The 11,962-nt window shown below is 43.0% G+C and overlaps 2 protein-coding genes across 8 annotated transcripts in view; one reads left to right on the top strand and one right to left on the bottom strand.

Moving 5' to 3' along the window:
* The window catches only part of LOC139373765 (nuclear pore complex protein Nup153-like), a 29,787-nt gene extending 23,114 nt beyond the window's left edge, over positions 1-6,673 (top strand). For 6 of the 7 annotated variants that reach the window (XM_071114737.1, XM_071114734.1, XM_071114736.1 and 3 more), the window contains 4 exons: positions 40-372; positions 603-857; positions 4,740-4,902; positions 5,188-6,673. In XM_071114737.1, the coding sequence (XP_070970838.1) occupies positions 40-372; positions 603-857; positions 4,740-4,902; positions 5,188-5,281 (845 nt within the window). In that variant the 3' untranslated portion in view covers positions 5,282-6,673. The remainder of the gene's footprint in view (positions 1-39; positions 373-602; positions 858-4,739; positions 4,903-5,187) is intronic. The other variant, XR_011627604.1, reaches the window with a different exon arrangement.
* Positions 6,674-7,126: 453 nt separating this feature from the next.
* On the bottom strand, positions 7,127-7,657 carry LOC139372737 (nanos homolog 2). The gene has a single exon (XM_071112534.1). It carries the CDS (start codon positions 7,640-7,642, stop codon positions 7,127-7,129), a length of 516 nt encoding a protein of 171 aa, XP_070968635.1. The 5' UTR covers positions 7,643-7,657.
* Between the last annotated feature and the right edge of the window lie 4,305 nt (positions 7,658-11,962).

The raw sequence follows: 11,962 nt of genomic DNA, 5'->3' as shown, positions 1-11,962 counted from the left end.
TAAACCAATCATTCTTTAATTCAGTTGTTTTTCTTGCAGATGCTGCAGCCTCAAAGCCAGTGTTTGGGTTTATGTCAACCACCACCACCTCTACTTCCACCACCCCTGCCCCCAGGCTGTTTGGGCCCACCAGCAGCACTACCCCAGCCCCTATCCCAGACCCCAGTACCTTTCTGTTTGGGCAGAGTGCCTCCAGTGAGGCCAGCCCAGCCAAGTCCTTCTTGTTTGGGCAGAGCCAGGACAGCCTGCCTGCCCCTGCAGCTTCCCTGAACCCTGGCCCGGCTCAACCATTCCTGTTTGGGTCTGGACCTAACACTGCTGCTCCCTCCTTCGCTTTTGGAGCGGCACCGCTCTCCACTGCCTTATCTACAGGTTGGTTCTTTTTAGGACTTATTTTCAAGGAACATTGTTTGTTTTCATCCCGAATGATGCCACTGCACTATTTTACTGTGAATTGATAGTGTTGTGCTTTTTCTGTTCACTTCTCTTGATTGAATATGTGTAGCTGTTGACTGCATTGACCAATAGTTTACCAAAGATGTTTTTCCACTTAAGTGCTCTTTTTCTGTTGGTTGAAATGTAATCAACTTGTCTCTCTCCAGCTCCATCAGCAGCCCCTGCTCAGTTTGTATTCAGCCCTGCCTCCTCCTCTGGCTTTGGGTCGGGACAAGCTCCTACCTTTGGTCAGGGTACCTCCCAGCCCAATGCCCCTGCGTTTGGTTCTCCCGCCCCGTCCCCCTTCTCTGCCACGGCCTCCCAGCCCCCTGCCTTCGGGGGGAAGGCCAACTCTGTCCCTGTGTTCGACCACCAAGCCAACTCCACGCCCGCTTTTGGCTCATCCACCCCCGCCGCACCAGGTGGGTTGCTACGGTCACTTTCTGGGGTTGTTTAGTGTATGTACAGTGCCTTCAGAAAGCATTCACACCCTTTGACTTTTTCCACATTTTGTTCCAGCCTGAATTTAAAATGGATTAAATTGATTTTGTCACTGGCCTACACACAATACTCCATAATGTCAAAGTGGAATGTTATTCAAAATGTTTACAAATTAATTAAAAATGAAAAGATGAAATGTCAAGTATTCAAGCACTTTATGGCAAGCATAGAATAAAAATGTGCTTAACATGTCACATAATAAACATGATTTTTGAATCACTACCTCATCTCTACCCCACACATACAAACCCCACACATTATATATGGAAGTTCCCTCAGTCAAGCAGTGAATTTGAAACATATTAAACTACAAAGACCAGGGAAGTTTTCCAATGCTTCGCAAAGAAGAACAGTTACACAGTTCAATGGCTGTGATCGGAGAGAACTGAGGATGGATCATGATTGTAGTTACTCCACAATACTAACCTAAATGACAGAGTGAAAAGAAGGAAGCCTATACAGAATAAGAAATATTCCAAAACGTGTCCTCTTTGCAATAAGGCAGTAAAGTAAAACTGCTAAAAATGTGGCAAAGAAATAGACCTTGTCCTCTATTATTCGTAGCTGTCTATTTGCCGCCACAAACCGATGCTGGCACTAAGACCGCACTCAACCAGCTATATAAGGCCATAAGCAAACAAGAAAATGGTCATCGAGCCGGCGCTCCTAGTGGCCGGGGACGTTAATGCAGGCAAAACTGAAATCCGTTTTACCTCGTTTCTACCAGCATGTCACGTGAAACCAGAGGGGGAAAAACTCTAGACCACATTTACTCCACACACAGAGACTCATACAAAGCTATCCTTCGCCCTCCATTTGGCAAATCTGACCAGAATTCCTTCCTCCTGATTCCTGCTTACAAGCAAAAATGAAAGCAGGAGGTGACTTGCTCAGTACAAAAGTGGTCAGGTGATGCGGATGCTACTCTACAGGACTGTTTTGATAGCACAGACTGGAATATGTTCCATGTTTCATCCAATGGCATTGAGGAGTATACCACCTCAGTCAGGCGTCATCAATAAGTGCATCAATGACGTCGTCCCCACAGTGACCATATGCACATATCCCAACCAGAAGCCATGCAAAATCTGCATCTAGCTAAAGGCTAGAGCTGCCGCTTTCAAGGAGCGGGACACTAATCCGGACGCTTCTAAGAAATCCCTCTACGCCCTCCGACTAACCATCAAACAGGCAACGCGTCAATACAGGATTACGATTGACTCCTACTATACCGGCTCTGACGCTTGTCGGATGTGGCAGGGCTTGAAAACTTTTACGGACTACAAAGGGAAACCCGGCCTCGAGCTGCCCAGGCGAGCTAAATTCCTTTTTAATGCTCACTTTGAGGCAAGCAACATTGAAGCATGCATGAGAGCACCAGCTGTTCCAGATGACTGTGATCACACTCTCGGTAGCCGATGTGCGCAAGACCTTTAAACAGGTCAACATTCACAAGGCTGCGGGGACAGACTGATTACCAGGACGTGTACTCAAAGCATGCACGGACCAAATAGCAAGTGTCTTCGCTGACATTTTCACCTTTCCCTGACCGAGTCTAATACCTACATGTTTCAAGCAGACCACCATAGTCCCTGTGCCCAAGGAAGCAAAGGTAACCTGTGTAAATGATTACTGCCCGTAGCACTCGCGTCGGTAGCCATGAAGTGATAAACACCTCCCCCTGCTACTGGATCCTGGACTTCCTGATGGGCCGCCCCCAGGTAGTAAGGGTAGGCAACAACTCCTCTGCCTCACTGATCCTCAACACTCTGGCCCTCAACACTCTGGCCCCTCAAGGGTGTGTGCTTAGTCCCCTCCTTTACTCCCTGTTCACCCACGACTGTGTGCCAAACACTACTCCAACACTAACTTTGCTGACAACACAAGTCTTAAGCCTGATCACTGACAACGATGAAACAGCCTATAGGGAGGTGGTCAGAGACCAGGCAGTGTGGTGCCAGGACAACAACCTCTCCCTCAATGTGAGCAAGACAAAGGAGCTGATTGTGGATTACAGGAAAAGGCCGGTTGAACAAGCCCACATTCACATCAACGGGGCTGTAGACTCGTTACCAACACCTCCCTGTATATAGCCTCGTTTTTATTTATTTTTTTACTTTAGGTTATTTGGTAAATATTTTCTTAACTCTTTAACTGCACTGTTGGTTAAGGTCTTGTAAGTAAGCATTTTGTGGTAAGATCTACACCTGTTGTATTCGGCGCATGTGACAAATAAGGCTTTGTATTTCAAATCAAATTTTGTGTTTGCCCTAAACACATCACTGACACTCATCATATTTTCAAGTGTGGTGGCGGCTACATGTTATGGGTTTGCTTGTCATTGGCAAGGGCTAAGGAGTGTTTTTATGATGAAAAGAAACGGAATAGAGCTCAGCAAAGGCTAAATCCTAGAGGAAAACCTAGTCATCTTTCCAACAGACACTGGGAGACATTCATATTTCAGCAGGACAATAACCGAAAACACAAGGCCAAATATACACAAGTTGCTTACCTAGACAACAGTGAATGTTCTTGAGTGGCCTAGTTACAGTTTAGACTTAAATGAGCTTGAAAATCTATGGCAAGACATGAAAATGTCTGTCTAGCAATGATCAGCAACCATTGTTGCACAATCCAGGGTTGAGAAGTGCTTAGACTTACACAGCTGGAAAAGCTGCCAAATGTGCTTCTAAAATATTGACTCAGGAGTGTGAATACTTATGTAAATAAGATTTCTGTATTTCAAATCAAATCAAATGTATTTATATAGCCCTTCGTACATCAGCTGATATCTCAAAGTGCTGTACAGAAACCCAGCCTAAAACCCCAAACAGCAAGCAATGCAGGTGTAGAAGCACGGTGGCTAGGAAAAACTCCCTAGAAAGGCCAAAACCTAGGAAGAAACCTAGAGGAACCAGGCTATGTGGGGTGGCCAGTCCTCTTCTGGCTGTGCCGGGTGGAGATTATAACAGAACATGGTCAAGATGTTCAAATGTTCATAAATGACCCTCATGGTCGAATAATAATAAGGCAGAACAGTTGAAACTGGAGCAGCAGCACAGTCAGGTGGACTGGGGACAGCAAGGAGTCATCATGTCAGGTATTCCTGGGCCATGGTCCTAGGGCTCAGGTCCTCCGAGAGAGAGAGAAAGAAAGAGAGAATTAGAGAGAGCATTTGTGGGATGGCCAGTCCTCTTCTGGCTGTGCTGGGTGGAGATTATAACAGAACATGGCCAAGATGTTCAAATGTTCATAAATGACCAGCATGGTCGAATAATAATAAGGCAGAACAGTTGAAACTGGAGCAGCAGCACGGCCAGGTGGACTGGTGACAGCAAGGAGTCATCATGTCAGGTAGTCCTGGGGCATGGTCCTAGGGCTCAGGTCCTCCGAGAGAGAGAAGGAGAGAATTAGAGAACGCACACTTAGATTCACACAGGACACCGAATAGGACAGGAGAAGTACTCCAGATATAACAAACTGACCCTAGCCCCCCGACACATAAACTATTTCATTTCATTTGCAAAAATGTTAACATGTTTTCTCTTTGTCATTGAGGTATTGAGTGTCGATGACTGAACAAATATTTTGAATTCAGGCTATAACACAATGTGGAATAATTCAAGGGGTATGAATATATTCTGAAGGCAATAAAAAAAACAAAGGCCCTTTTTAAGATTGATATGATAATAAAAAAATACATTTTACTAAGTCTGAGTAACGAGATTAATTTTGAATCATCCTATCATGCAACTTTAAACATTCAACTTCAAAGATTCACCCGATGTCCATGGTTTTACCAGGTGGAGGTTTCCAGTTTGGAGGAGTCGGTGCGTTCGGCACGTCCAGTAACAGCACGGGGGTGTTTGCTTTCGGAGGGGTACCAGGAGGGTCCCCCGCCTCTTCTGCCACGCCCTCCATGGCACCCCAACCCAGTGCACCTGGAGGTGGCTTTAACTTTATTGGGTGAGTCCAACAGCTCCAACTCCTGAAAAAAGGATTGGCCCAAATTCACCCGTCCCTATGTAAATACAGTGGTATGCTCTCAGAATTTTTGCTTTCCCTGGTTTAGTGGTTCAGGTGTTAGTCTCAAGTCATTGCATTTAACACAAATGTAATGTATAATTGTGATGGTGTTGATGATAATTAAATAAAAATAGTTGCCTTTTTGTACCGAACATCTGCAAGTTATTGGATATGCGCACGCTTAGTTTGAATTATGTGTTGATGACGTCTTATCCCCTACTACAGGTCAACAAAGAGCACCACCTTCACTGCAGCCCCTGCAGGACAGAACTCAATCGCTAGACGCAAGATCAAAACAGCAGTCCGGCGTAAGAAGTAAAACATCCATCGGACTAGACTTGACCCTTTAAGCATAGACAGGACTACTTCCTCTGGACAAACACTGAACTACTTAGCATGTAAAAGAGCTCTGGTGAAGCCCCCATTTGGAGATGTATGGGTGATACTCTGATGGGGGGGGTAGACCCCAGAGCAATTAGAGAGTGGGACCCTTGTACAGAGCAGGTGTCAGGCTTCAAAAATAAACTGCAAATGAACCTACAGTATGATGGCGACAACAACACAATCAAGCGAGAAACTTCTGCTTAACAACACCTCCAAATGTTGGCTAGAACATTGTCGTGACTTTTTGTAATTAAAATACAAATGCAAAAACTGAAATTGAAAGTTGACAGTGTAAAAATCGTACTGTTAAGTTGATTAGTATGGGTGATCAGGTTATGAACTGCGAAAGTTAATGCAGAGATTAAGAACTGTGGTGCGAATTCCAAATGGCACCCTACTCCCTATGTAGTGAACTTTAGTTTAACTTGTGAATTTGAAGCAGTGCACATCATTGGGTCGGGAATAGGGTACTATTTGAGGCGTAGACAGTGTCAATGGCGTGTAAGCTGTATGTACAGTTTTCTGTGTACTGAATGACGCGTGCTTGTTTTCTGTATACATATTTGAGGTGTGTGTGTGTAAACTGGACGAAAGTGTTGTGTGGTAGTGGCTGGTTGAGGCTGTCAGACAGTTGTAGGTGAGAAGCTTATGAATGTGTTTAAATGGAGGCAGAGGAGAGTGGGGAAGAGAGGACCGTTACCCCAGCACTGTGGAGATTGGGGCTGGAGACCGACTCCTGAAATATCATCCTTAGGACTTTGTAAATCTGTAGTTCCACATTCGTTCACTGTTCTTACTACTTTTTTAATCCCTTTGTCGCTCCATTTCCTTTATTCTCATGTTTTCTCTTGTGCCCTCTTTCTCTTCCCTTTTCTTATTCACGTTCTCTCCCTTCACCACCTCCTGCCGCTCTCTTAATTGGCCTTTGAACATTATAACCTGTAAATAGTAACTTGCTTCTTTTTTTTATCTGTGAAGTTGAATTTGTGTGTTAAACCAACTCTACATTCAGCATTTTGTCATTAGAATTTATTATGTAAATCCCTATATTCAAAGTTGCCTGAAATCCATTAAAAAATTAAATGCATATTGGGATCCTTTGAAGACTAAAGGTATATTGGCATTTCTGATCCACTTTTGTTTGGACCAAAACCAGTATTGTACAAAGTATTAGTATATATTTTTATATTGCTTGTTTAAATGGACTAGGGTGACTTTGGATAATAAGGTAGTCGATTTAATTTTAAAGCCATGATTGTTACTGGATTAGTAATAAAAATAAGATCCATGGGTAATTGCCGTCAATAAAACTATAATATGTAATTAACATGTTGTGATTTCTTTCCCACAAAATAATAGACTGCAGGTAGCCTAGTGGTTAGAGCGTTGGGCCAGTAACCGAAAGGTTGCTAGATCGAGGTGAAAATCTGTCCTTCTGCCAATTGAACAAGGCAGTTAACCCACTGTTCCCCGGTAGGCATAATTGTAAATAAGAATTTGTTCTTAACTGACTTGCCTATTTAAACAGTATGAAATTATTTCAGTATGAAATTATTTAGTTTTATAACATGTCATATTCCAGAATTGAGGAAGGAGAACGTGAACAAAAACCATTTAAGTTATGTACGAAAATAGGTTTATTTTTTTCATAGCAGAACATCAAAGGCGCATTAGCCACTTTGTAAAAAAATATATGTTAACAATAGGTCTACCTAACTGAACAAGAACGTTGGATATATTTTCTCCATAAATATGTACAGATTGATTTTCCTCCTGTTTTCTACTCCACAGTCCCCCGGTATTTCGGCACCACGCCGTTGCGCTGTGGGCAGTACCGGCGCGTGTGAGCTTTGTCTCCGGTGCCGCCACACATAGGACAAATGTAGCTCCTCAGAATGGGGCAGATGACTTTGCTGTCTTTGGATTTCAGTTTGTGGCTCCGGTAGATCTCTGCCGTTTCTCCATTTTGCTTGCAGAAGCCGCAGTAATCACCGGAACCCAGGCTGTGGCTCGTGTTGCCTGAAATGCTGCTTGCAGAACTCAGACTCTCAGTCCCGATCGAATTCAGACGAAACCATTGTTGCTCCTGGCGACCGGTCTGGTGGTGTTCTGCGTCCGGCACGTGCTCCTTTAGCTGGGTACAGGTGGTCGCTGTCCGATCTGCGACGTCACAAAGTTTCTCCAGCAGCCTCCCTAGGTTCATATAGTCATGCCACATGTCGAAATCATGCGTTGGGGCGAGGCTGCTCTCAGCCATTAGGTTTCTTTGCATTGTTGAAACCTTTCCGGAAATCATGCACACGCGTCTGGAACTCTGCATCAATAATGTTTGTGGCCTGGACGCATTCCAGCAATTTATAGTGGCCCGGGGCAAACATTTTAGGAATGTAGCTTGTCTGTCTAGTCGGAGGGGCGGTTTGCTTGCGAAGTGTGTCTGCCCCAAGGGGCTGGCCCCAGCCAGGTGGTAAACATTGCCACGTGCAGCTATTGTTTTGACAGTAACCTTTTCAAACAACACTTGAGTAGAGGTTGAGCTGTCTGTCAGAGAAATAAAGGTAATTATGTTTGTTGCCATACTCTCTCTTTATAGTTCTGCAGTGTTTGAACACAGATTTTTAACACTGTACACCAAACGAGGAAGCTTGTATGCAGATTTTAAATGTATATCTGTAGGACCATTTTATGCCCATATTGTGTAGCTTAATTTGGTAGAACAGGTCAAATCGGATTTCAGTGGTCCTTTTTGTCAATTCACATTCATATTCTCCTTAATTCAAAGTTGTATGAACAATAACCTATAGTCTTATGCATTTAAAGCCAACATTGTGTAGAAAATGCTTCAACTGTGCATTGGTGCTGGAATTCCTGATTATTACAGCAAATGTGTTGATATGTCCGCTATATGAATAGATTGATCAATAAGGCCCTGAGGGTTTAAACTTTAAAGGTCAATGGTTATCTTCTTGATTTGGTTTTGCAGCTGTACATGGAGCCTCTATGTCTAGACGGAGGATGACTAGACTAAGGTCTGGCCAGAAACATACAGTGCCTTGCGAAAGTATTCGACCCCCTTGAACTTTGCGACCTTTTGCCACATTTCAGGCTTCAAACATGAAGATATAAAACTGTATTTTTTTGTGAAGAATCAACAAGTGGGACACAATCATGAAGTGGAACGACATTTATTGGATATTTCAAACTTTTTTAACAAATCAAAAACTGAAAAATTGGGCGTGCAAAATTATTCAGCCCCTTTACTTTCAGTGCAGCAAACTCTCTCCAGAAGTTCAGTGAGGATCTCTGAATGATCCAATGTTGACCTAAATGACTAATGATGATAAATACAATCCACCTGTGTGTAATCAAGTCTCTGTATAAATGCACCTGCACTGTGATAGTCTCAGAGGTCCGTTAAACGCGCAGAGAGCATCATGAAGAACAAGAAACACACCAGGCAGGTCCGAGATACTGTTGTGAAGAAGTTTAAAGCCGGATTTGGATACAAAAAGATTTCCCAAGCTTTAAACATCCCAAGGAGCACTGTGCAAGCGATAATATTGAAATGGAAGGAGTATCAGACCACTGCAAATCTACCAAGACCTGGCCGTCCCTCTAAACTTTCAGCTCATACAAGGAGAAGACTGATCAGAGATGCAGTCAAGAGGCCCATGATCACTCTGGATGAACTGCAGAGATCTACAGCTGAGGTGGGAGACTCTGTCCATAGGACAACAATCAGTCGTATATTGCACAAATCTGGCCTTTATGGAAGAGTGGCAAGAAGAAAGCCATTTCTTAAAGATATCCATAAAAAGTGTTGTTTAAAGTTTGTCACAAGCCACCTGGGAGACACACCAAACATGTGGAAGAAGGTGCTCTGGTCAGATGAAACCAAAATTGAACTTTTTGGCAACAATGCAAGACGTTATGTTTGGCGTAAAAGCAACACAGCTCATCACCCTGAACACACCATCCCCACTGTCAAACATGGTGGTGGCAGCATCATGGTTTGGGCCTGCTTTTCTTCAGCAGGGACAGGGAAGATGGTTAAAATTGATGGGAAGATGGATGGAGCCAAATACAGGACCATTCTGGAAGAGAACCTGATGGAGTCTGCAAAAGACCTGAGACTGGGACGAAGATGTGTCTTCCAACAAGACAATGATCCAAAACATAAAGCAAAATCTACAATGGAATGGTTGAAAAATAAACATATCCAGGTGTTAGAATGGCCAAGTCAAAGTCCAGACCTGAATCCAATCGAGAATCTGTGGAAAGAACTGAAAACTGCTGTTCACAAATGCTCTCCATCCAACCTCACTGAGCTCGAGCTGTTTTGCAAGGAGGAATGGGAAAAAAATTCAGCCTCTCGCTGTGCAAAACTGATAGAGACATACCCCAAGCGACTTACAGCTGTAATCGCAGCAAAAGGTGGCGCTACAAAGTATTAACTTAAGGGGGCTGAATAATTTTGCACGCCCAATTTTTCAGTTTTTAATTTGTTAAAGTTTGAAATATCCAATAAATGTCGTTCCACTTCATGATTGTGTCCCACTTGTTGTTGATTCTTCACAAAAAATACAGTTTTATATCTTTATGTTTGAAGCCTGAAATGTGGCAAAAGGTCGCAAAGTTCAAGGGGGCCAAATACTTTCGCAAGGCACTGTGGTATCACATTTAGTGTCCTTAGCGTTTTGACTGCATGCATGCAAACCCTCCTGTATTCTCCACCAGCTGCATGTGTTCCTTACATTGACACAGTTGACCATGTGCAGTGAGAAAAACATGACAATGTTATAAAATCATTGATTAGGTGCCAGTACAAATGCAAACATTGTACTCTGTTGTGCCCTTGCACCATTCTGTTTTCAACATACAATATGTTTACTGGCTTACTTGGGATGTCAGAAATGGTTTTGTCACAGACGGTATAGTTCCAATGGAGGATTCCAAGTGATTCTGAAGAGTTTTGAAGTTTGCCACATCTCACTTTTTTCTTTGCTAATAAGCTGCTCCACGTTCAAGCTCTTTGCTATATACTTCTGTCATTTTTATAATTTTGAATTCATGTGGTAAGTAATTTATTTTGGAAGTGGTTTGATGCATTCTCCTGTTAGTAAAGGCTTCATATAATTTTAGGCACGGACTGTGAAATCTGATGAAAAATAATGTATTTCAAGTGGACATTAAGAAGTGGACATTAAGAAGCCAGTGTTGGTACAAATTGCATAAAAATTACAACCTTTTAGCTACAAGTCAAAAATTGTCCAGTTGGTAGAATTTGAAAAATGCAAGATATTACTGAACAAAATACAAATGCAACATGTAATGTGTGGGTCCCGTGTTTTCATGAGCTGAAATAAAACATCCCAGAAATATTCCATATGCACAAAAGCTCATTTGTCTTCCAATTTTTGTACACAAATGTGTTTACATCCCTGTTAGTCTGCATTTCTCCTTTGCCAAGATCGTCCAACCACCTGACAGGTGTGGCATATCAAGAAGCTGTTTAAACAGCATGATCATTACACAGGTGCACCTTGTGCTGAGGACAGGGATACTCTGGAGTGGGAGAAACGGCAGGTGTTCAGATATCCTGATCCTAGCCGTGTTGTTCATTCATCTGCCGTACAGTTGGGACCTGCCTTGTGATCACTTGGCATTTCTGTAAATATTGACACTGTTGTGAAACGTGCTGTAAGCCTGACAGAGACCTAAAGAGTTCTACATAAGAAATCCACATAAGAATTCCACTTAATTCCGTTGTGCAAGGGCTATAAAACAGAATGTTGAAAAGGATAGTCATGTAAAACAATATTTTCTTGTGCTTAGTAGCCTTAGTGATGCTGATGATATAAGTTGACTGACCTTTGAACTGTCCCCAGGTGGCGGACACTGGTGGGCCTGGTCAAGGAGATACAGAAGGTGGAGAGACGGGTCATGAACTCTGAGCAACAGCTGACCCACACCCAGCTGGACGTCCTGGCCCAAAGGGCCAACTACAGTGCCTTGCGAAAGTATTCGGCCCCCTTGAACTTTGCGACCTTTTGCCACATTTCAGGCTTCAAACATAAAGATATAAAACTGAATTTTTTTGTGAAGAATCAACAACAAGTGTGACACAATCATGAAGTGGAACGACATTTATTGGATATTTCAAACTTTTTTAACAAATCAAAAACTGAAAAATTGGGCGTGCAAAATTATTCAGCCCCCTTAAATTAATACTTTGTAGCGCCACCTTTTGCTGCGATTACAGCTGTAAGTCGCTTGGGGTATGTCTCTCAGTTTTGCACATCGAGAGACTGAATTTTTTTCCCATTCCTCCTTGCAAAACAGCTCGAGCTCAGTGAGGTTGGATGGAGAGCATTTGTGAACAGCAGTTTTCAGTTCTTTCCACAGATTCTCGATTGGATTTAGGTCTGGACTTTGACTTGGCCATTCTAACACCTGGATATGTTTATTTTTGAACCATTCCATTGTAGATTTTGCTTTAGGTTTTGGATCATTGTCTTGTTGGAAGACAAATCTCCGTCCCAGTCTCAGGTCTTTTGCAGACTCCATCAGGTTTTCTTCCAGAATGGTCCTGTATTTGGCTCCATCCATCTTCCCATCA

This window comes from Oncorhynchus clarkii, chromosome 18 (genome assembly GCF_045791955.1).
Source record: "Oncorhynchus clarkii lewisi isolate Uvic-CL-2024 chromosome 18, UVic_Ocla_1.0, whole genome shotgun sequence".
NCBI classification, from domain to species: domain Eukaryota; kingdom Metazoa; phylum Chordata; class Actinopteri; order Salmoniformes; family Salmonidae; genus Oncorhynchus; species Oncorhynchus clarkii.
The sequence above is the reverse complement of the archived record's forward strand: the minus strand, read 5'-3'. Positions and strand labels throughout refer to the sequence as shown.